We start from the raw sequence: 26,667 nt of genomic DNA on the forward strand, positions 1-26,667 counted from the left end.
GGAATAAAATTATAACCAGATGTCATTATATTTAATTTTAGGGCTTCATAAAGATTTTGATCTGTCAAAGATAGACTAAAGTTGGGAACACAGTTAAAATATACTGGTCCATGGCACAGACTAGTTTCTACTACTGCCGCCAAAGATTCTTTAAATAAATTACATCTTCCATCTCTGATGGTTGACATTAAGCTAGTATTATTTCCTAACAAAGTTAGTGGTTTAAAAGCTACTTGGATCATTCCTATATGTAGGAACTGGTACTTTTTTCTATATTTTTCAATATCCTCTTTCCTTAATAATTTAAGGGTTTGAGGTGTTCCATCTGTTTGGAACGTTTGTTCAATCGTTTTTATTATCATTTTTGAACTAAAATCCCACATACCTATATGATAAATTTCATTAGGTGATACTTTTGGAATTGTCCAATTATTAATATCATCCATTGATTTTGGATATTCAATTAGCTGAGCATTTTTCACAAGATGATTATCTTGTTGATGTATGGAAGGGGTTTCCATAATTTTAGCAGAACGGCAGATAGGAGATATGGATATATAATATCATTGATCTTAGATCTCTTTATCTTATGCTTTCTTCTATAATCATTAGACTTTGAATTATTTATCCTATCACAGGACTTTGTCTTCTAAATCTTATCAATCTTACTAAGTTTAATACCATATCTGAGTTTTAGTCTATAAGTCCCTCACGGATGCGGCCTGAACACCCTAACTCGCCATCCCGGCATTAACGGGTACAAATGGCCTTCCTACGGACCATCACTCAACTATGATATTGACTCAGCATGAGATTAGATTATAAGACATATAAAATAACTAAAGTCTAATAATTATAGAAAAGCATAAGGTAAAGAGTTCTAGGGTCTGGATATTATACCTCCATATGCTCCTTCCACCAACAGCTTAGCCAGCCATTCTGGCTATGCTCAGTTCCCTACCTAAGTAAAGTTGGCTTACCGAGACTTTTCCCCGGCGCTTATGTCTCGGCCTATTACCCTTACTATAGATAGTTGCCTACAGATTACCGACCCGAGGTACTACCAGTAGCCTCCCTCTTGGGTTCGGGGCTAATGAACTGAGAATGCCAACTTGGCTCTGATACCAATTGGGGAGAGTATTGGGGAGAGTCTGACAATTGGGGAGAGTCTGATAGGGAGACCAAGAGAGAGAGAAGGAGGATGGAAACTACACAGAAGATCAGTATCAGACTCTTATATGTCTTATAATCTAATCTTACGCGGTAGGTGTAAATGGCCTTCCTACGGACCATCACTCAACTATGATATTGACTCAGCATGAGATTAGATTATAAGACATATAAAATAACTAAAGTCTAATAATTATAGAAAAGCATAAGGTAAAGAGTTCTAGGGTCTGGATATTATACCTCCATATGCTCCTTCCACCAACAGCTTAGCCAGCCATTCTGGCTATGCTCAGTTCCCTACCTAAGTAAGGTTGGCTTACCGAGACTTTTCCCCGGCGCTTATGTCTCGGCCTATTACCCTTACTATAGATAGTTGCCTACAGATTACCGACCCGAGGTACTACCAGTAGCCTGTTACCATCTTTGCCGGCCTCTACCACCATGTCGGTCAGGTCTATCGAGCTTAGATCCGCCCAGCTCGACTTACCCGGGTTGCGCTCGTGCTTTCAGCCCATACCCAGGCGGGCCGGGCTCGGGCCGCCTTGCAAAATCCTATTGGCATCCCAGGCCCGGCCCGGCCCGGCATATGCCCTTCTCGCTCATTTATAACCCTCCAGTCCGAAGATATCTGGAGAATTTTCCCTCAGGTCGGAAGAAAAAACTCGGAGAGAAGGAATCAAGAGGCAGGAAGAAGCAAGAAGATGATGAGGGAGTCCGCAAGGCTTCTCGCAAGAAGATTTTTCGGGACCCCAAAAGCCACACCGAGATCGCTTCTCTGCTTCGCTCGCGACTTCCCTTTCTCATCGACCCCTCTCCCTCCTCATAACCCTTCGTCCTTCGCTCCTCTCAATCCATGGAAGCCTCCGAATTCGATCCCATGGTTCAAATTTGGAGGTGCGTTCGCGTACTCCCCCTGTCCTCACGTTCCCTGCTGCTTGAAGAGATGGATTTCTGAATTGTTTGTCCTTGTTATTCTTTTACTGAAGAAAACCCCAATTCCTCGTCATGGTTTCATCTAGCATGATGCCAAATCTTTATATATTCATAGAATCGTAATCGTAGAAGTATACAATCAATCCAATTACGTGTTTCATAGGAAAGAGTGCATGTTTTATAGTACAATGAATATCGAGTGCGAAGATTGCGTTTAATTTGCATTAATAATGGTAAAATATGTTCCTAAGTCGTACTGTTCGGTGGATGCCAAACAAGCGTCAATCTGAAACTTTTCAATCAATTCATCTAAGATAGCTGTTGAATGCTTTTAACATGTCAAAAATAACGTGCCAGAATTTTTTTTCGCATACACTCTTGCCTTCCTAGGAAGCGTTCAGCCTTGTTCCTATCCTAAAGAGTCTGAAAATCAAAGTTCTATTAGATATTTTTGTTTTGTATTAGATATTACAGAAATTATTACTTATTCAGCCATAACAAGCATCAGTGTGCTTTATATTTGCATGTTTGGCCAACAAGTATGTTGTTTGTTCCTATTTGCTTTGTTGAATTGCTTCGAGGATTTTCTTTCTTTATTTTTTCCCTTTTGTATTGTTTACTCAAGCTATTGGACATCAATGATATCTATATTATGGATACTATCATTTGTTTTCTTGTTTCTCTTAACATCTAAAATTTTTAGCACTAGATGTTTATGATCACAAATTCATTTAGTCTTTCATTGAAAAGAATGTGTTCTCTTGACCATTCCTGCCTCATCACTTTTAACTGTTCTTCATGTTTATGGAGTTCAATGCTTCTAGTTTTATGCTTCCCTCTGTCTCTTTATCCCTTTTAGAAGGAACTATAGTGAAAAGGATGAACAGGCTTAGGCATGGAAGGGATTATGATGTTATGCTGTGAAATATAAACATCATGTAGCAAAGAGCACAAACTAGGTGTTCTTAATTCCTCCAGAACAACCCTAACAAGTCACTTGTTAGTCTCTCAAAATAAACAAAGGTAATTTCTCAATGCCATCAGTTGTCATGGCCTCTTTAGAAGTAAGACCCATAAAATGGCATCCTAAAATCTCCCACTCTCTTCCAAGACTTGGGCTTGTGTATGACATTGGAGGAATATCTCTAAGCCTGCAAAATTAAGCTTGCTAAATAATCTTCCACCTTAACTCAGCCTCTTTCAACACTTGCTACTGTAAGTTTTTGCAACGAACATGGCTGTGTTGCTTTACAAAGTTGGAGGAAGAAAACAAATTCATGCATAACCTAATTTATTTCCTCTGATTTCACATTAACATTTCAGTTAATATAGTAGCTCTTGTATCGCTTCTTGATTGTACGAGCCTGCAAAAGGGCTGAAGATATTGGGAAGATCCTCATTGATCCTCACAACCTGTTTCTCCCATTAAAACCAACAGAATATGCAGTCTACAACATCACTTGCCATACTTTCTATTATTCTTGGAGGTCTCACCAGGGAAACAAGTAATGAGTTGGTGTATTTTGTTTGTTTATAAAACAAGATCACAGACTTTCATGTATATGCATTCTCTGTTGCATCTAAAAAGCATGTATTTTTTTTAAGCTTTGATGCATATGTGTATATTCATTGCATAACAATTAAATTAATCTCTTGTTAGGGTCATATTTGTAACTTTTCAATATTTAAAATTCTGTTATGTATATGAAGTTGAAAGACTGTATCTTAACTTCTGAATATATGGTATATTTGAAATAAACATATATTGGACTGATTATATTTTGATGATTGCTTGCACAGAGCAGAAGAGGAGCATGTTTATTCAAACGCAATCAACACCAAATCCAATGTCTGTCATGTTTTATCCTGGGAAACCAGTTATGGAAGTTGGAAGTGCTGACTTTCCAAATGCTCGTGCATCCATGAACTCACCGCTAGCTAAATCCTTATTTGGGATTGATGGTATGCTTCTTCTTGTTCTTTCTTTTTCTTTCTTTTTCTTTTTTTCAATCAATGCTTTTATTAAGCATGATAGAGTGCATTTACTTTGTTAATCTGGGCCATGCTTCTTATTCTTGTTTGAAGATCAGTTATTGTTGGTTAATCCATTTTATTTTTTTTAGATTCTTATCAAAGATTAGTCAATTATTTTCACAATTCACTTTTTCTCATCCATTCTATCTTCTCCATTTTCTTTGATTCTTACAGCCATTTTTTGTACCATTTCATCACTCCAAATTCCACTAGTATATTCTGGCCTTGTGCTTATCTAGCCCCATGACTCTGTATTTTGGCAAATGATTGCATGTCTTGCATATTCATCTTTCTGAATGACATGATCCTTTTTCAAAACTATGCTCTCATATCTCTACATTTTTACATTTTCATGATTAACTATTTTGGCAATATAGATTGAATATGTTTACTTGATTTTTAGTATATCTGCAATATGTATAGAGTGAACTGAGTTGATATTCTAGCTCCAAAAAGGACTATACAGTTTGCTTCAATAAAAACATCAAAGATAATTGTTGACATAAAATCAAGGTTCGCCGTACCGATACCGAACTCCGTACTGGTGCCACACTACCGTAGTATCGGTACAGTACGATACAGATTTTTTTTTGGCATATCGAAGGTCGGTACGCCACCGGTACTGGTACCAGTACCGAACTGGTACGGTATGGTACATCCGGTGCCGTCCGGTTCAGTACGGTACAGCATACCATGCATAAAATTCAATGAATTCAGCTGTAATTGGTGCATGCCACTGTGTTATCAATAGAAAATTGCAACTAGTAGGAAGAAACCAGAGGAAATTACCATAAATTTGTTTCTAGTTGGCAGCTTGTGACTGATTCATTTATGTGTGTATGTGAAGTAAAGTGAAAGCATGATTTCTAGCCTTACAATACAATGGAAATAATAGTTCAGTATAGAGGGGACTTGTAGCCTAATATTATGATCAAGTGCTCCCCGGAGATTATTAAGGTGGCACAAATAGATTGCACAGAGGTGATCGAGCGTTAATTATGATCCTTATATGACCTGGAATGCATATTTAATACAATTCTTGCATGAACCCTGGAATTCAAATGACATGGAAGATGGGCTTGCTAGGTCAAGCTACTAAGAATAGAAGTCCTTTATGCAAATTGTGTTTGCCTCTTTATTTACCTTTCAATCTCTGCAAGCATATGTATCGTTTTAGTGATACCTCATTGCTGGCGATCTAGATGGATTTTGTGTTTATACTTGGTGCTTGAGGAAATTTCTGAGATTTTGGATTGATATCAAATTATCAACATGTTTGCACCATGATGCTTCGCGAGCACCATTGGAGCGTGCTTGGAGCCTAGATGGAGTCACCAAGGTTAGTCATATGTTAAATTAGAGAAGCAAAAGGGCCCTTTGGGACTAAACAGGGGTGGAACCAGGATTCAACCTTGGGGGGCTCCACACACACACACACACACACACACACACACACACACACACACACACACACACAGAGAGAGAGAGAGAGAGAGAGAGAGATGAAAAATCTAGTTACAAGGTTTATTGGTTAAAAAGAAGTTAACATTTTGTTGGAGTCTTGTTTGATAATTTCTTTTGCTAAAATAACAACTTAGAATATTTTTCACAATTCCTATTAAAGCATGAATCGACGATATACTTAAATTATCATGCATCAAGAAGTTCGTGATTTCTAGTGCTATTGTCCAAGTTATTATAATCAAAATTGAAGCTTACGGTTGGATTATTAGTCTTGTAGTAAATTATAACTAACAGCCTGACAATAAAATGAACATTAACACATAAAGAAGAAATACTTGGGAAATAACAGGTTTTTGAGGCAATTTAGTTGCACAAAAGTAATTTATACACATCTGTTGGATCATTGTCTAGTAAATGTATCTCGAGTCAGATGAAATTAATGAGGAGTTCTAATCTTATTTAAGATAACTCAGAGACAGAAAATAAACTTATTTTGCAAATTGTTCTGTGGAGTTCTATGATTCTCCTGGTGTGTGACTTCTCCTCCTCATCTTCTCTTTTATCTCTGAAAATCCAAGCTTGTATGCAAGTCCTGTAGGCTGTCATAGAACATTCTTCATATGCGAAGGAAATGGGATCTATAAAGGGAGAGGAAGGGAAGGATAATATAGGGAACGCAAGAAACCAAATACGATAGGCTCCAACAATTTAATTATTTTCAATTTGTCTTCTCAAAAAAAAAAATGATTTAGAAAATTTCCATATATGATTAACAACTACATTTCCTTAGCATACTCTACGATTTTGGGAATGATATGTTTGGGGTTGGAAATGAATATTGGGAGGCAGGAACCACTCCATGATTTTATGATGGAGAAGTTAAGGGGGATTATATGCTGGGGAGAGGCTTGTTTTGCTATGTAATAAATTACTATGTGAAGTTAAGTAGAGGCTTGTTTCTCTATGTAATAAATTACCACCACCGCTACTACTATGAGAATGAATGAGTAGGAATCCTATTAGATAAATTTGGAAATAGATATTGTATACGTATTTTTTCAGAATTTGGGGGCTGTGGCTCTTGCTAGCCCCCCGGTTCTACCCCTAGGCATAGAAAGAGGGGTCAGTATTATTCATGGTACTTGTAGCATTAATATAATTGTATAATACTGAGCTATTTAATGCTGCCTATTTTAATATTTATTTATTTGGTACATATGGGGTATGGAAGTTTGTTTTTCAATGAAAAGGGTGTTTCTTCTTTCTTTTTTCCCTGCATGTGATGTATGTTGTTGTGAGGCCTGAGGATTGAATCCCAAACAATCGGTATGACATTGATAGTTATCACACTTCTCTATATAGTTTTTCACTCTTCACCTATGCTGCTTCCCAGTTGTGTCTCTGCGTGTACTTTGATCATTCTACAACCTGATACCTTTGAATCTTATCTGTACTTGCTGTCTAGATACAGAAGCAGCTGAACATGTCCAGACCAGGCTCTGTAATGAGCCTTTTGATCTCGTTGGGTTCCAAAATTTTCAGATCTTCTATTCTTTAGTGGATCTGAAATTAAAACTTTTAGTGTCCTATATATATATTGCCTTCAAATCAATTCCTGGAGGACGTTGCAGAGATCCATATCCTCCAATACCACCATGTGGAACACTTCAGTTCATTAACAATAGTAAACAATCCATCAGAGAGGAGTGAGACAGATCTGTACCAGAATGTGGACTGCATTTGAGTTACAGTGTGTGAATACAAGACCATCATTGCTAATCCCTTGACTGTCATTTGGTGATAATTGATACTTTGCTTGTAGAAATTTTTTCCTTAATATGGATACAAGCTGTCTTCTGATGTTTTTTTTAGCAAAATGTTTGTATGGCAGCATTTTCATCCATCTTTGCACCTAAGGTTGTTTTTAATACATTTCCTGACCATAGCTTTCAGATTATTGAAGTGCTAACATTTTGATCTGGGTTGGGATATTGCATCATTGTAGAGTTAAGGATTTCAACTGCTTGTGCTTGGTGTTGCATAGTAGGGTTCCTTGGAGTTGTCTTGCATCATTCACCTCCTTAACAGATAAGCATGAAGCTGTTATGTAGATACGTGTTGTTTAAATGACTTCTCTTGAATTTAACACAAATGGAACTTGGGCTCAAGTCTTGCATGCACTATACCAAAATAGAATAGGATTAGTGTCCAGGTTTTGATGAACCTATACTGAAGCATTTCTTCAATAGCTTTGCCTTCGGTATGGGTCAGGTTTGAATTTTAACAACCAAAAATGATATTTTCTAGTAATTTTTCTGAAGTCAGGATGGGTTATTAGGATTTTATTATGGGAGGCAGTTGAACTTATCTTGAAGTTGGATCTAGGCTTATGAGACAACCTGATCCACAAATATTGGTCTGGATCCAGATCTTCTATAAGTTGGGTCAAGTTCATGTTTGATTTGGGTATACCCAACCTAAGTTCACCTCTGGGCATGAACGTGAGTTGCTTTTAAGGTGACATGTTGAATGTAACAGGAACTCAAAACATAGTGTAAGGTGTGCAAAGTTAGATATAGATTATGCTAAACTAGCACAAAATTTGTTACTTATTCAGTTCGTGGGAAAACTGTAGCTACAGAAAACAAACACAAGAATAAAGCTAAACAAACAACAAAGTCTTGGACAAAGACGCAATGACTCCATTCAGTCTCCAAGTAGACTCCAATGGTGTTCGTGAAGCTCCTGTCAGAAGTTTGTTGATACTAGTAAAGGCTCAGAAATCTCCTGATGCCAAGTTCTTAAGAGAAATCCATCTTTATATTGTTAGCTTGTTACCTTGAATCTCTCATCTACAACTGTAATGGCTGCATTAGAGGCTGGTTGCTGGATGAGGAAGGCAGTCATTTCCTTCTTCCACCCCTTCCCCTTCACTACTTGGTGATAGGTTTTGTGAACTCCCATTGCATTCCTCACTATGTTTTCCATGCTTGTTCTCTTATTCAAACAAATGATACAGAGCATGTAATTATAATGATATTTCTGGATTCCATGACAACAAACAAATGATAGCTAATAACACATTTGAGGGATAAAAATGGCAACCATATACAATATAAACACTTTTCCTTGCATATAATAGCTGAAAAATAAACAGTCATAAATTGTGTAAAACACAGTAGAGATCTTTTGGACTTGCATACTCCTAAAACTACTGTAGGAAACATAGTAGACATATCATCTGTTAATTAGATTGACTGTAGTATTTGACTCTACTGTAACCCAGCCACATTTGCTTTGAGATCTTATCCTGCAAGTTCACGTCAAGGGTTATAGTTCTGCACTTCATGCCATGATGTTTGTCATGGTTGGCAAATTATAGTACAATGCCATACAGTTGGCTATGACATGTCATGCCAATGCCAATTCACATGTTGTTGCTGATGGCAAAGATAATGGGCCTGTGCCAATTTGTCTCAATTTGTGTCGATGCATGGGAGCTCGCACCAATGCATATCTGTATGCATGACATACAAGGTATGATCTTTATGTTGTGATTCATGCATCAACATATTCTGCATGGTTTGTGCTGTGTATTGCATGATACCTCTATCTTTATTCATTGACTATTCCTCTCATGTTGCTCTCTGTCCTTGGTTGTGAATGCAATAGTTAAGGTCAATCATTGTCAAACACCCCTTTCCGATTCACAAATGGATTATTATAGTCCACAGCTAGTATATTGTTGTCAAGAGAAGAAAAAACCAGTTGTGAATTGCAGTGTGGCTCATGAGGTCGAAGCCTTTAATATCATGAAACCACTAGTTGAGCCCTTCCAAGCTGCCATTTCATATGAAACTATTGTGCTATGTATTTTGACGGTTACCAATACAGTTTGAGCTGGCCTCTTCCAACCACAACAAGAAGCTAAAATGTTGGGTTGAGATCAGTACATCGTAAGTGACCTTTATTGTTGCAATCCTACATGATTTCTAGTTCGTTTTACACCCTGAAACCTCTAAATGAGAAGTCAACTAATATAGTCAAATAATGAAAGTTGATAGAGGGATATCTCACCTTTGAATATGGGTGATAGAGTGGATAAGACAGAATCTTGGTTGCTGTTGCAGGACTAGATTGTGTTATATACCTGTCCCAGATGCTACATATAGCTCCTATTGTAAGATGGAAATAATGTCTTCTGGTTTAACAAAAAGGAATAAAATCAATGGGCACGTGGATTGTGTCACAATGAATTTTATTTCTCAACATTTTAGCTAATATAAAAAGAGCAGGCCTGCCCATACGTATGCAGTCAATAGACTCAATGCATCTATCCCTACTCATATAAAATTCAAAACGTAAGGGCCTTCTTATGTAAGTTCAGACATATTGATGGCTCAGGTGGAACTGGCTGTCTTCTTTCTAGCATCTGGATGAAGGCCGTTACACATGCCACCATGAAAGCAAAGCTATATTTTGAGTCCAACCAATTACAAACTTCTTTCGTATGCATGTAGAAGTCACATGTAAGATTCCAAATGGGAAAGAAATACTAAGGATAAAATGGCCCACTTGTTAAATCATGAAGTTTGGCTGCAAGCACAAATTTATTCATATGGGTATATACACATGGGATTTATGTATTTATACCCTTCAAGAGGTTCTTCTTTTCTTATTTTCCCGGCAAAAAGTGATTTGTGATTTATGTCCTTTCAATATTAGCTAAAGTAATTTCACATTTATTTACTAATAAATACGTAATAAAAATGAAATAAGTTCTGGAATAAATGTATATTTTTCCTTCACAGATATCAAGTATTATTAATCTCAAAGAGGAAGCTGATGGCATCATAAACTTTGCTTTGAGTTCTTGGACTTTTTCCAGCACTTAAATTGAAAGATATGAAATGATTGGACAGATTATATGGATAATCCACAGGTAATGGCTGTATAAAGAAGCAAGCATGTGCATCAATCTATCAATAAATACTCCCATACATTCATGATCCGAGAAAAAGATTTTACAAAGATGGCAGCAAGGAATGATAATATTAAGTTGACTTAATGTTCACACATACTCCAGAACATTTAAATCTAAATACATTTACAATAGGTCCCTGCTCTATTTCTTAGTTATTAGGAACGAGTATGCGTGCCGGAGCAGATTCAGGTGCAGCTATAGGGAACTGTGTCTCTTGTAAACATTTTGAACATGTGCAAGGATTAGTTTGTAGAGAGATTCTGAAGCAAATGCACTACCCAAAGTGGATGTTGCCTGCTGCTAAGTTTTACAAATATAAACCTCCAAAGCATGTAGGCATTGTTCACCTACAACATATGTACCATTGATGACCGAACTAGACCGAAACGCCTGGTTTGGCCCAAACTGAGCCGACCTGGTGGAAAACCGGGTTGGTTCAGCCATTGAAATCGGTTCCGACCATGAACCAGCCAGAAAAGGTCCGAACCAGCCGAAACAGTTTGGAACCGGCCGGTTTTGTTCGAACTCGGTTACAACCATCTGGTTCGCATTGAGTCGACCCAGTTCTGAACCAGGCCCTCTCTCGTCTCCTTTGTACTAGTGATAAAATGATGCTGGGAGGCCTTCCCAGCATCATTTCTAGGCGGCGGAGAGGCAAAATGCTTTTCCCCTTTTTCCTCACGGTGAAGATCACACCAATTCAGCATTTTAAAAGGAAGATCCAAGCCTAAATAAAGGGTGCTTCCTCTCTCCTATCTCATTCCCTTATTTTTTGGAGAGGCTTAAAAAAATAGCTCGAAAATTGCAAAATAAGAAAAGATCATGCCAAAATTTTCGATTTGAACTTGATTTTATTATATATTGTAGATCTATGGATGTTTTACACGACATAAAAATTTTTAATTTTTGGATTATATATAATTTAACTATGGATCATCTACTTGTGGTCATAGATCTGCTGGCCAAGGAGGGAGTGGAGGACATGAGATTACCATTTATGAGATAGTTGCAGGATGGTCTTCGATTCACCAGTGAGTCCCAGTTTATGCATGCTATACAGGATAGATATCATGGTGCATGATCTGGTGGAGCTTGTCAGGATTCGATTGCATATAGGGGACAGGCTTCTCGAGGTCATTCAGGAGGACACGATACAGCTACACAGATGACCTTGCCGTGGAGTAGGATACATAGATGTATCAGATTTCGAGTCGTATATTGGATCCTATTATCCGCAGCCACTGACAACCTATGACCCATATGAACACAGATATTGATATGGTGCGTTTGAGGCATCTTCTAGTGGCTACTATCCTACGCAGCCTGAAGCATCTTACGGATCGGATTTTGTTGTCGGCTTATTCGGATAGACCCCTTCACAGTCATTTTATCAGTCAGTTTATCAGCTAGAGGACACTTCTCAAAGCCAGAGATCCAATGAGACATCCGAGAGAGCTTATAACTTAGAGCACGTACCTTTTGGGATGAATATATAAGACTGTCACTTAGTTAGAAGGGTGTACTGATGTATCTCCTGACTTTACTAATGATCCAGATGTCTACGAGAGGCATCGCCACTCGACGAAATTTTAGATATCGGTATGTATGTTGTATTTTAAATATATGTAATTTATTATATTATTTTATATTTTTTTACCTTACTACTTGATTTAAGAATATTTCATGTTGCTTCTTGTAGCATGCAATATCTCACTAATTATTTTATGATTTGTATCATTTTAAAACAATAAGATGCATCATTTAGGTTAAACCTAGATTATAAAATCATGAAACAATATCAAAAAAAAACAAATTAGACTTAAAATCATTGAAAAAATACAGAAATATTGATTATCAATTAAATCAACTTGAAAAATTCTACCAAAAAAATTGAGTGTGCCAGTACGGAACCGGCATGTCCTACCGTACCATGTGTCGGTACGATACCGAACTGGTACCGTACTGACCTGTCTGCCAACTGGTATAGATCTCGGTATCGATTCAGTAAATCTTGATATGTACATTTATTGCAGATTTTGTGTGTGCATGTTGTTTTCTGTTACATGATTATTTTTTGCTTGATCATCATATGATGCCATTTACTTACACTTTAAGATCGTAATTTACTTGATAACTATGAAGGAAATGCACAGACAGAGACACACTTTTGATCAATAACTTATTTGCATTTGTATTATGTGTGATATGGATGACATAATTTTTTGTGAGTAATGGGATCTCTACATATTTTGAGGGAGAGGGCAAAAGTAGAAATTCTTTAGTTATGATGGTTGATAGAATTACCTGAATTCTATCGGATTCACTTGTGAAGTCTAAATACTTCTATGGCAGAGATTCTTTGATAGGAATCTAGCCACGGCCACATCTATTCAGAATTATAAAAGTGATTAAGCAAACAAACTGACATAATTGTCTTTTGTTGCACGATCAAGGAGTAGTTTATGAGGTTAGTTTACTGGGTGTAATGCCTACAAACAAAGATTTGACAACTCTAAAAGAACTGTGAATTATAGCTTGGTGAAAAATGGCATGAAGTTGTTATTCTTCCTGATTTTCTAACCAACCATTTAGTTATAGTTTGTAACCAATTGCTTCCCCTGTAAAATAAAGTGAAATGGATCATTTTTATCTATATTGCAATGAGAAGTTCAGTCTATATGTTGATCATGTAATAGGATTGATCTTCCAAATATAGGCAGATATTTTGACCATGAACCTGCAAATCATCCTGTTTTATGATAAAAATTAAAAACAGGGTAACCATTGATCTTTCAAAATGAAACCCATTGAGAAATAATGGGGTAAAAGGAAGAAAGAAAGATTTTTTTCCATCTTGAAAATTGAGAAATATCCTGCAAAGAATTTTTTTTTGTACTATGTTGTCCAACAGAAATAGAAAAACTTGAGTAAATATCTAGGAAAAAGGATGGATCTGATCAAGAGGGTAAGGATTTTGATGGGTGGAAAGTCTAATGCATCTGGGTTTTGATGGGTTCCTCGAACATAGCATCCTCTGAAGAATATCATGGGTGATTTTTGTTCAAGAGGGTAACAAGAAGAGAATATATTAGGTGGAGAAGCAAGGCCGAATGGGCAGGAAAGCAGAAGGGCAATGGGGTTGATGGAGGAAAGGAGGAGATAGAGGATCAGGGAGAGTGAGCGAATTTGGTAGGGAGAGTGGAAGAGATGTGGTAGATGTAAGGATTAAAAACAGACAGTGGGAGAGCAGATGGAGAAGGGGCAAGCTGTGGTCAAGCAGACAGTCTAGATGGAGGGAGAGGATGGATGGTGAGAAAGGTTCTTATGATGGTCTTGAGGAGGTGCTATGATGGTACTCGCTCATTTTAAGAACTGCATGGGAGTGGGAACCAAGTCACATCATGTATCAAAGTTGACTTCACTATCCTCAGCGTTGAAGTTATGGAAACCGGTCAGATTTCAACTTACCACTTCCTGGCTGACTTGCATGTTCTCAGACACTCCAAATTGGGGACTTTGGGCTAAACTCTTGCTTTGTGCTCCCGTCTAACCCCAATTTAACTTGCCCTTACCTCTTATTGTGAAACAACAAGCTAGTGCTTTATTCCCCCTGGTATATGCATGATTTATGCCCCTTGATTTATTTAGGAACATTACAATTCTCATCCTTGAAGAGGTTAGACATTCTCATGTAGAATCATTTCCACACAAGGGGTGTTTCTCACCTTGATGTATTGAGTGAATGAAATTTAGAATCCTTTCTCCACCATAAAAACTGTTGTCCTGTAAGCCTAAGCTTTGTTGTAATCTAGCATGAGAAGAGTGACTCATCCTTACCAACTTTGAAGTATGTTTGCCTAACTTGTCTACACCTCCTATATTGATACAAGGGATCTTTATCTTTTCTGGATGACATATCGATGTTTGTTACATATTTTTCTTTGTTGCTTCTCCTTATAACCGAAGGGTGAACATATTTCTATTGGTTAAGATTAATGTTTACTTTCTATTGATCCAGGAATTACAAGAGTGTTCTTCGGGTCAGATTTTATAACAGTTACAAAATCAGAGGAAGCATCCTGGGATTTTCTGAAACCTGAAATATTTGCTGCAATCATGGATTTCTATGCATCTGGAAAACCACTTTTTCTGGATTCCAATGCGGCAGCTTCTATGGACACGGCAATTCATGAGGTACCTTCATATGCTTATTGCATGGTGCTAATTTTAGTTACTCAATCCGGATGCTAGATTGTGCCATTTCTTGATTAGATCAAGGTTAGCTTCAAGTATTATCACAATTATGTTGCTGAATTGTCCTTGTTCTCCCTCAAATAAGTCATGGATATACTTTAGCGCAAAAAACCTTCTGCCGTTTCCATTTCTTTCATTTTAGGTGATGAATTATACAGAAAAATCTGTTCCTACAGATGTTAAATGCTTGGTAAGAGCAAGCTTTTTCAAATCTTATATTGCAACCACCATTTCAATTTCAATGGTGTTACTGTATTTTCCTAACATTTAATAGTTAGCTGGTCTTTCCTGCATTCAATCTGAGATGCCTCAGAGTTTTTAGCTTTTTAAATATGAACTTCGAGCTCATGTAAAAGAAGAAATTGTTTCTCTCTCTCTCTCTCTATCTCTATCTCTCTATCTATCTATCTATCTATCTATCTATCTATCTCTCTCTCTCTCTCTCTCTCTCTCTCTCTCTCTGTGTGTGTGTGTGTGTGGTTCTCACTATGCAGCTTGGACTCAAGAGAATCAGGTAGGGTACAGTGTGTTTCCTGTGCCAGGAAATTGTCTGTTGGACATGATAGCGGGCCAATTGGTTGTTGGGCTTCCTTTTTTTTTTTTGAGGAAATGTGAAAGCATAAGAATGACTTGAATTTGGTTTGCATTGGATTGGGCATATCCTCTCTTTTTTTAACAACAAATATGCAGCTGTTTATGGGCACGTTGTATCATCATATTCACTTCATGAATTAGCTATGATATTTGTCATAAAATAATAAAAAATTATATTTTAGAAATTAGAATCTAGACATAATAAACATAGAAAAGTTTCTATGAAAATTTATGAGTCAATTCAGATCTTTTTTAATGATTTGGATAAAAGATAGTATCTGATGTGCTTGAGTCACATGTCAAATATCTAACTAGAAGCTTGGGTCCTTGTTCTATAAGAACTGGATAATGGCTTCCCCTTTCTTTCTCGAGGAATCAGGGCATGCATTCTTTAGATCTTTTGATGCTTTGAAGGGGTCAACCATTCTCATGTAGAACATATTTCTGCATAAGATGGTTCTATCACTTTATTATGTTAAATGATCGGTAGACTTGGGCATCGGGCCGTGCTGGGCCGGCCCGGGCCCACCGGGCCACGGGCCTAAACGGGTCGTGCCTGGCCCGGCCCGTCTCAGCGGAAAACCGAAGCCCGACGCGGCCCCAGGCCCGTCGATTGGCGGGCCGGGTCCGACACGGCCCGTCTGGAGAGGGGGGGAGAAAATAGCCGTTTCCAACGGCTATTTTGGATTTTTTCCCCAAAGTGCCCCTCCCAACAATCCAAAAACGGCTAAATTGAGGGGTATTTTGGAAAAAAAAAATTTTGGACTCCTATAAATACCCCTTTCCTCCCTCATTCTCACCACACCAAACCAACTATTCTCTCCTTCTCTACTACTATTATTTCTCTCTTCTAAAGTGCTCTTCCAGCAATTTAATTTTTAGTTTGCATTTAGCAAGTGTTCAAGTGCTACACAAGAGGAGGTTCCTGTTGAGAAGAGAAGGTCACTCCTGTTGAGAGCACAAGAGGAAGCTCAGAATCTCGGCTCTGCCTCTGCCCTCTGACCCTCTACTCAATTCCTCCTTGTGGTTAGTTTTTATTTTTTGAATTCATCAATTTAGATATGTCATCTTTTGAGGAAAGTCATTTTGGCATTCCTCCTGTTTCTGAGGGAGAAGAAACTAATTCCCAACCCCATGTTCCTAGTTCCTCTAGAACTAGTGAACCGAGTGAAGATCAAACCTCTTCTCGTAAGAGGACTAGTGCTATATGGAATGAATTTGATAGAGTTATGGTTGATGGAGTCTGAAAAGCAAAATGTAAAAAATGTGCGAAACTTTATAGTTGTAGTAGTGGGGGAACAGGCCATTTAAAAAGACATCAAGAGAGTCATAGGATGCATGATTCTCATGCTCAAACTCAAAGTACCCTTAATATACAAGAGGGATTACTTGTAGGTAATTTTGCATATAATCAAGAAAATCAAAGAAAAGCACTTGTAAAATGGATAGTTAAGGATGAATTACCTTTTAGTTTATGTGAATTTTTTAATTTTGAAGAATATGTTCAATTAAACCTACAACCTCCTTACAAAAGAACTAGTAGGCGTACATTTAGAAGAGTAGCTATGACTAACTTTTTAGCAATGAGACAAAGTTTAATTGAAACACTCTCTACTTTAAATGTAAAAATTTCATTAACTTCTGATATTTGGTCAGCATCTGTAGGTAGTAATTGTTTTATTGCTATTACTGCTCATTATATTGATAATGATTGGCAATTAAATAAACGTATTCTTGCTTTTCGTGCTTTTGATTTTCCACATTCTGGGCAACAAATTCCAAATGTCATTTATCAAACTGCATGTTCATATAATATTAATGATAAAATTATGTCTATTACTTTTGATAATGCATCTAATAATAATTCTGCTGTTACATTATTAAAGGACTCATTGCATCCCATGTTAAATGAAAATTTATTGCATATTAGATGTGCATGTCATATCTTAAATCTTTCTGTTCAAGCTGGCATGGGCATGATTCAAGATGTGATTTCAAAAATTAGAAATGCAGTTTCTTTTATTCATGCTTCAAGATCAAGACTTCAAGAATTTAAGAAACTATGTATAAATCATGGTAAACGTTTTAAAAAATTTAAACTTGATGTAATTACTCGTTGGAACTCAACATATAGCATGATACATGATGTATACCCATATAAAAACTTATTAAGTGCATATAATAATGATCGTGGATTAGGCTTTACATTGACTGAAACTGATTGGAATAAAGGAAAAATTTTGGAAGATTTTTTGCTTAGTTTTTATAATGCTACCAATGTTCTTTCTGGTATTTATTATCCAACTTCATGTTCATTTTTACAACAAGCATATATAATTAGTCAAAAATTTGCAGAACATAGATATGATGATGTTTTAATGCCTATTGTTGAACAAATGGAATCTAAATGGAATGAGTATTGGGACAAGATATGTCCTATGCATAACTTAGCTGCTGTATTTGATCCAAAAGTTAAATTGAATGGCGTGCTAATTTTACTTGATGCATACTGTGAAAATATGATTCAAGATCCTGAACCTGCTAAAATTGAGGTAAAACAACTTCTTTATGATATTTATGCTATATATGATGAAAAAATTCGTGGATCTAGATTCTCCGTACAAAGCTCTATTTCTTCTTCTAGTAGTTCTCGTTCGTCATCTATTTTTTCATTCATTGCACAGAGAAAACACACACATGTTTCAAGTTTATCTTCATCTTCTTCATCTTTAAGTAGTGAACTAGAATTTTATTTACGAAATGATCTTCAGTCTGCATATGATGAAAATCAAATAGAGAGTTTAGATGTATTATCTTGGTGGAAGACTGTTAAAAATCAATATCATGTTATGTCTGCAATTGCACGCGATATTTTAGCTGTGCCGATGTCCACGGTAGCATCGGAATCCGCTTTTAGTGCAGGTCGGCGTGTTCTTGACGAAAAGAGAAGTAGGATGACTGGCGAAACGGTTGAGATGCTTCTCTGCTTCAAAGATTGGTTGGATGCTGAGGCAAGACTTCAAGATAAAGGTGGACATAATACAACATCCTCTGATAATAATGATACAAACACTACTGAATAGTGAATACTGATTCACTGAATCACTGATGATTAGTAAGATTTCTTAATTTTTTATAATTGTACATTTTTATTTTTTTAATTGTTAAAGTGAGTCATCTCTATTTTTTCTCCTTTCTTATTGTATTCTGGAGGTCAGACCAAGGTCCAAACCTCCCTTCATGTACCATTTTGATTTAAATTAATAAACTGGTAGGGGTCTATGCCAAACCCCCCACCATTAAGGTGGTTTTATATTAATAAATCCTTAGTTTTCAATATTTATTAATTTATTAAAAAAATTTTATGAAGCATTTTTTTAATGGAGACGGGCCGTGCCTGGCCCGGGCCTGGCTCGCGGGCCGTGCCCGGCCCAAGCCCTTATGGGCCGTGCCGTGCTTGGCCCGCGGGCCAAGCAGCGGGCCGTGCCAGCCCAGGCCCTAATGGGCCGTGCCGGGCTCGGCCCGCGGGCCAGAAAAGTGTGACCCAGCACGGCCCCCTTGAATGGGCCGTGCCAGGCACGGCCCGGTACTGTAGCAAGCGGGCCGTGCCAGGCACGGCCCGCTTCGTGCCGGGCCATGGGCGGCCCGGCCCAGTGCCCAAGTCTAGGTCACACTTTTCTGGCCCGCTGGCCGAACCCGGCACGGCCCATTAGGGCCTGGGCTGGCACGGCTCGCGGGCCAGCCCGGCACGGCCCATAATGGGCCTGAACCGGGCCTGGGCCGGGCCAGGCACGGCCCGTCTCCATTAAAAAAATGCTTCATAAAATTTTTTTAATAAATTAATAAATATTGAAAACTAAGGATTTATTAATATAAAGCCACCTTAATGGTGGGGGATTTGGCATAGACCCCTACCAGTTTATTAATTTAAATCAAAATGGTACATGAAGGGAGGTTTGGACCTTGGTCTGACCTCCAGAATACAATAAGAAAGGAGAAAAAATAGAGATGACTCACTTTAACAATTAAAAAAATAAAAATGTACAATTATAAAAAATTAAGAAATCTTACTAATCATCAGTGATTCAGTGAATCAGTATTCACTATTCAGTAGTGTTTGTATCATCATCATCAGAGGATGTTGTATTATGTCCATCTTTATCTTGAAGTCTTGCCTCAGCATCCAACCAATCTTTGAAGCAGAGAAGCATCTCAACCGTTTCGCCAGTCATCTTACTTCTCTTTTCGTCAAGAACACGCCGACCTGCACTAAAAGCGGATTCCGATGCTACCGTGGATATCGGCACAGCTAAAATATCGCGTGCAATTGCAGACATAACAGGATATTGATTTTTAACAGTCTTCCACCAAGATAATACATCTAGACTCTCTATTTGATTTTCATCATATGCAGACTGAAGATCATTTCGTAAATAAAATTCTAGTTCACTACTTAAAGATGAAGAAGATGAAGATAAACTTGAAGCATGTGTATGTTTTCTCTGTGCAATGAATGAAAAAATAGATGACGAACGAGAACTACTAGAAGAAGAAATAGAGCTTTATACGGAGAATCTAGATCCACGAATTTTTTCATCATATATAGCATAAATATCATAAAGAAGTTGTTTTACCTCAATTTTAGCAGGTTCAAGATCTTGAATCATATTTTCACAGTATGCATCAAGTAAAATTAGCACGCCATTCAATTTAACTCTTGGATCAAATACAGCAGCTAAGTTATGCATAGGACATATCTTGTCCCAATACTCATTCCATTTAGATTCCATTTGTTCAATAATAGGCATTAAAACATCATCATATCTATGTTCTGCAAATTTTTGACTAATTATATATGCTTGTTGTAAAAATGAACATGAAGTTGGATAATAAATACCAGAAAGAACATTGGTAGCATTATAAAAACTAAGCAAAAAATCTTCCAAAATTTTTCCTTTATTCCAATCAGTTTCAGTCAATGTAAAGCCTAATCCACGATCATTATTATATGCACTTAATAAGTTTTTATATGGGTATACATCATGTATCATGCTATATGTTGAGTTCCAACGAGTAATTACATCAAGTTTAAATTTTTTAAAACGTTTACCATGATTTATACATAGTTTCTTAAATTCTTGAAGTCTTGATCTTGAAGCATGAATAAAAGAAACTGCATTTCTAATTTTTGAAATCACATCTTGAATCATGCCCATGCCAGCTTGAACAGAAAGATTTAAGATATGACATGCACATCTAATATGCAATAAATTTTCATTTAACATGGGATGCAATGAGTCCTTTAATAATGTAACAGCAGAATTATTATTAGATGCATTATCAAAAGTAATAGACATAATTTTATCATTAATATTATATGAACATGCAGTTTGATAAATGACATTTGAAATTTGTTGCCCAGAATGTGGAAAATCAAAAGCACGAAAAGCAAGAATACGTTTATTTAATTGCCAATCATTATCAATATAATGAGCAGTAATGGCAATAAAACAATTACTACCTACAAATGCTGACCAAATATCAGAAGTTAATGAAATTTTTACATTTAAAGTAGAGAGTGTTTCAATTAAACTGTCTCATTGCTACAAAGTTAGTCATAGCTACTCTTCTAAATGTACGCCTACTAGTTCTTTTGTAAGCAGGTTGTAGGTTTAATTGAACATATTCTTCAAAATTAAAAAATTAAAATAAACTAAAAGGTAATTCATCCTTAACTATCCATTTTACAAGTGCTTTTCTTTGATTTTCTTGATTATATGCAAAATTACCTACAAGTAATCCCCCTTGTATATTAAGGGTACTTTGAGTTTGAGCATGAGAATCATGCATCCTATGACTCTCTTGATGTCTTTTTAAATGGCCTGTTCCCCCAATACTACTACAACTATAAAGTTTCGCACATTTTTTACATTTTGCTTTTCAGACTCCATCAACCATAACTCTATCAAATTCATTCCATACAGCACTAGTCCTCTTACGAGAAGAGGTTTGATCTTCACTCGATTCACTAGTTCTAGAGGAACTAGGAACATGGGGTTGGGGATTAGTTTCTTCTCCCTCAGAAACAGGAGGAATGCCAAAATGACTTTCCTCAAAAGATGATATATCTAAATTGATGAATTCAAAAAATAAAAACTAACCACAAGGAGGAATTGAGTAGAGGGTCAGAGGGCAGAGGCAAAGCCGAGATTCTGAGCTTCCTCTTGTGCTCTCAACAGGAGTGACCTTCTCTTCTCAACAGGAATCTCCTCTTGTGTAGCACTTAAACACTTGCTAAATGCAAACTAAAAATTAAATTGCTGGAAGAGCACTTTAGAAGAGAGAAATAATAGTAGTAGAGAAGGAGAGAATAGTTGGTTTGGTGTGGTGAGAATGAGGGAGGAAAGGGGTATTTATAGGAGTCCAAAATTTTTTTTTCCAAAATACCCCTCAATTTAGCCGTTTTTGGACTGTTGGGAGGGGCATTTTGGAAAAAAACCCAAAATAGCCGTTGGAAACGGCTATTTTCTCCCCCCCTCTCTAGACAGGCCGTGCCGGGCACGGCCCATTTGCGCCCGAGACGGGCCGTGCCTGGCACGGCCCGTCTCGTGCCGTGCCGGGCCCGACCCGCCAATCGACGGGCCTGAGGCCGGGCCGGGCTTCGGTTTTCCGCTGAGCGGGCCGGGCCAGGCACGGCCCGTTTAGACCCGTGGCCCGGTGGGGCCGGGCCAGCCCGGCACGGCCCGATGCCCAAGTCTAGTGTGACCCAGCACGGCCCCCTTGAATGGGCCGTGCCAGGCACGTCCCGGTACTGTAGCAAGCGGGTCGTGCCAGGCACGGCCCGCTTCGTGCCGGGCTATGGGCGGCCCGGCCCAGTGCCCAAGTCTAATGATCGGGCTTTGAAATCCTCCTGGTACAGTTAGACCTGTACATTTGCAAACCCAAGCTTTTTGTATTGCTTTCGTATTGCTTGTAGTACTCCAACTCATTGCTTTAAGAACTAAATAAAATGAAAGAACTCTGACCTGAAAAAAAAGAAAGACGAGGTAAAATAAGAAAATTTGATTCTAAAATGTGCTTAGCGGAAAAAGTGCAAGGGATTAGAATGGATGATCAGTTTAGGTCTATCTGAAAAAAAAAAAATAGCATGCACTGTTATAGGATTTTATCATATTTTGAACTTCAAAAATCAACACAACATGTGAAGTCTAATTCCGATATACAATTTTTTATCTTATTGAAAATCATTAGAAAAGAAATCAAATATAAATGAGATCATGTTGTATCATCTTGTGTAGCTTCTAGGAAATTGCTTCATGGTAAAACAAATCCAAATCATCAATAATTGCAAATGTCCTTTGTGAGAGCAATGTCTGCTGGACTAATTTTCAGTCCTATTGAGAACTTGATTCTGAACAGGAGACATGTTGTGGGTTTATATCATTACTCAGTGCTGGTCTTAAAATATCAAGATACCTTAGGTTTTCTCTGGTTGAAAATAATCAATAACATTGTTGAAATACCATTGTTAAAAAAAAAGATATTGAATATTTTAGCAAATAAAATGTTGAACAATTGTACAATGTGTTAATATTATAGAATGCTTAACAAGGTAAAGTTACAAGTAGAAAATCCTTTAGATGGCACTTAAAAACTGTACTGGTATGACTGTGAACTGAATTGGCGTTGGGTGGCGATAACTTCAGTAGCTAGTCATTTTGTTAGCATTGACATATCATTTGTATGATGATTCTCAAGTCCTATGGTGTAGTCACACGTCATTGCCGTTGAGTTTTGCAGCAACTAGTGTTTAATATATTGATAAAAAGGTAGTGCTAGATCTCCAGTTCTAAATAAATATATCAGAAAGTAAATGCTGAATCATACCATGACTGCTATTAACATAACACTTGTCTATGCTAGTTGGGAATATCATTTCTCATCAAAGGCTGGATGGCCCATATGCTATATGCCTGGAGAGCTTGACCTCAAATTATATGTTGCACACTTGCACTATTTGCAAATGGTTCAATTTGGTTCACATGAACCTAGTTAAAAATAGTCCGAAAAAAGCAACAAATGCAACACCTATATAGATTAACAGTACCTGGTTCAGCTAGTTAGCAATAACCCTAATTCAGACTATCTTTTAGACATGTAATTATTGTAAATGCAAAAAAGATCCATTTGTTTAGCATTGATAAAATTTTCTAAGTAGGTGCCAACTCTGAACGTTTTAGTTGTGATCTTGATTTGTAGAAGAGAAGCTCTAGTGCATGCAAGTCAGTTTTGTATTAGGTTTCTAATGCATTTTTTCTGCTATTATTTTGTACATATGTTTGTTTTAATAACTGAGTAGGATGTGGACTTGTGACGTTGTAGGATGATTCTGAAATTGTTGCAATGATCAAAGAATTGTTAGAAACCCGGATCCGGCCTGCCGTGCAAGATGATGGTGGCGATATTGAATACCGTGGATTTGATCCGTAACTCTCTCTTTCACTCTCTTTCACACGCACATACATACACACACAACTACACTGAATACCTAGTTAAATCTCATGTTGTCAGTACTGGAGATGATTCCAAACTTATTTAACTCTCCATTCCTCTATGGTTGCTTTAGTGATACTGGGATTGTTAAACTAAAGATGCAAGGAGCTTGTAGCGGCTGCCCGAGCTCATCAGTAACCTTGAAATCCGGCATTGAAAACATGCTCATGCATTATGTTCCCGAGGTAACATTCAAGTTGTTTCTGTGCTGTTAAAAATTAGTTATGTATCCAGACTGTGCATTATAAGGTACCCAAGTTGAAGCCAAACATAGTCTGATATCCCATCTTATTAGCCATACCTTGTTTTCAGCCTGAACTCTCTGGAAATAAACTTGGTGGGAATCTAATTGACCAAAAAAGTGAAGTTCTATCAGATATGTCTTTTAACAAGAGAGTTATCTTATTACCAGTGAAAGCTAACAGTTAGCTTTGCTGCACTAATTTTCTTTTATTATCTGAAAACTATCTTTTACTTGAATATTAAGTTGCAAAAAGAAACTAAATATCGTTCTATTTTAGTTGTTGCTTACCTGTGGGATTAGTGGAAAGAGATTGTCTTTTGTTTTTCCCTTGCAAAAATGTCTTAGTTACATCTAATGTGTTCATTCTAATCTTAGTACAAACATGTTTTGAGTAGATCGAAAAAATTAAAGATGATGAGGGAAAAAATTAATCTGACACATTCTATACCGTTTTTTCTCAGACTCTCACTTGTGCATTTCTTACAATTTCTGTTGATGACATACATTACTTCCATCAGCTTGCTTGATGTACCTTTTGTAACAATTTCTGTTCTGTTTACAAGACTTATGTGTGCTTTTGTTGGCAGGTCAGAGGAGTAGAACAGGAATTAGATAATGGAGATGAGGACACGTTGTTGAATAGCCAGATGGATTGACAGAAGAAACATTTTTTGGCTAATTATCTGCTCTCTGGAATTTCCTATTTTCCTTCACTGACTCCGAAACATTAGCAAATCAGGGAAGAATCAGGAGTTCTAGTTTAGGTTAGTGGCTACCAACTAATGTAAAATGCTACGTCTCAATCTGTTACCGTGTGAGCTGTGGTCATTCCCTCTGTACTCCGTTGAGAGAATCCCGAATAAAGAATAATGAACAGCCATGGTGTTTTGAATTGTTGCATCTTTATTTAATATTTATTGTGGTGAATATGCTTTGGCTGTGTGCCTACGTTGGATTTCATGTTCGCACTTTTGCAACTACTTCCCTTGATTGATGAGCCATGAGACTTGCACATGCCTTTTGCTTTACTAGTGCTCTCTCTCTCTCTCTCTCTCTCTCTCTCTCTCTCTCTGGGTAAAGAAAAGACGTCTAAGACTTCTTTGAATTATGAGCATTCCCCCTCTGAGGATAAAGGTTTTATGGGTCAGTCTTTGCCAAATATCCAATAAATTGGATAATTGGAGCTAATCCAAAATGTAAGTACATGAATCTCCTTTGGATATTCAAAGATTTAAAGCACTGACTTTGCCAAGAGTTTTTTTAATACTCCTTGGTTGTATGCCAATTTAAACATTTTTTATGGTCGGTCTGGTTGACGTTCTGGGTTCCAGGAGTACAATGAAGAACTACTGCCCAGAAATACCAGGAGCAGGATCATGATAATCGTATGAAGAAATTAATAGGCTGAGTCCAATTAATGTCCTGATCTAATGTTGGAGAGTACAGGATATAGAGGGGATTGAAAACAATCAATTTTATGCACCAACTCAGCAGCAAGATAACTACCATCAGCATGTCTTCATGCAGATAATAAGGATACAACCATGGAAAAGAGAGAGAGGAAGAACCTTGAGAGAGGGGGGTGGGTGGGTGGGGGGGTGGAAGTTGGGAGGGGAGAAAGCAGCAGATTTCTCTGAAAGAAAACAAGAAAGCACATTACTCTCAATTACAAAGCACATTGTCAAACAAGAAAACCCTCAGACTCTATTCTCTCTATCTCTAATTTTAGAAAAAATTAACTTCATTTTGCTTTGATGTTTGCAGTATCAAAATGTTAAGAACATAAATCAGCAGGTTCTTTTCCGCTTCAAACATCCCAATTAAGAAATTAGTCTATGCAATAGATCCAGCTGAACCTACAAACTGACCTGAATCAAAGTCCACCATCCTCTTCTCAGCAGATAAAAAATTGTTAGTCTTTTTCATCAATTATTCAATATAAATCAGTTATGCTGACTGACTCTAATTAGCTTCTTATTTACAAGAAAGCATATAATAAATATCTTTCCCAGATAAAGATAAAAACTGATTTAAATAACCACAAAGGAAGTAAACTGTTCGATGTTAATACTGATTTTAAAAAATCACGATTCCAGCTGCAATGCGAAATTGGAGATTTCAGACTTAAAAGACCAGCAGACTGGAACATCTAGATCTTTTAATTAGAAATAAAAATATCACCACATTTTAAAACAAAAATTAATGAAGGTATCCCAGCAGCATGTGATACATGCCATCTGACCCAATAATTCTTCAAACCACAAAAATCTCGAGATTTTTAAATTTCTATAGATACTGTACATGATGCATAGAAGTAACCATACCAAAACCTGAACCTCAAAACATAACCTCTCTCAACAATAATTGACTCAAAAATCCTGAATGCAGATTCTTCAACAAGTTACTCTTCCTTTAATCTATTACAACAGATAAATAA

At 37.2% G+C, this 26,667-nt stretch overlaps 1 protein-coding gene across 2 annotated transcripts; it reads left to right on the forward strand.

Annotated features, from left to right (window-relative positions):
• Positions 1-1,659: 1,659 nt before the first annotated feature.
• LOC103714131 (nifU-like protein 4, mitochondrial) lies at positions 1,660-25,185 on the forward strand. 2 transcript variants are annotated; one of them, XM_039117277.3, is made up of 6 exons: positions 1,660-2,064; positions 3,904-4,065; positions 14,604-14,779; positions 23,816-23,919; positions 24,060-24,171; positions 24,818-25,185. In XM_039117277.3, the coding sequence occupies exons 1-6, from the start codon at positions 1,872-1,874 to the stop codon at positions 24,884-24,886; spliced, it is 816 nt and encodes a 271-aa protein (XP_038973205.3). In that variant the 5' UTR covers positions 1,660-1,871; the 3' UTR covers positions 24,887-25,185. The 2 variants fall into 2 exon arrangements, with proteins under 2 accessions (XP_038973205.3, XP_088575835.1); XM_088719709.2 differs by having other exon boundaries at positions 1,661-2,064; positions 3,909-4,065.
• The last annotated feature ends 1,482 nt before the right edge of the window (positions 25,186-26,667 follow it).

This window comes from Phoenix dactylifera, chromosome 4, assembly GCF_051530095.1.
Source record: "Phoenix dactylifera cultivar Ajwa chromosome 4, Ajwa_hap1_PhDact_Kaust_v1.1, whole genome shotgun sequence".
Lineage (NCBI taxonomy): Eukaryota > Viridiplantae > Streptophyta > Magnoliopsida > Arecales > Arecaceae > Phoenix > Phoenix dactylifera.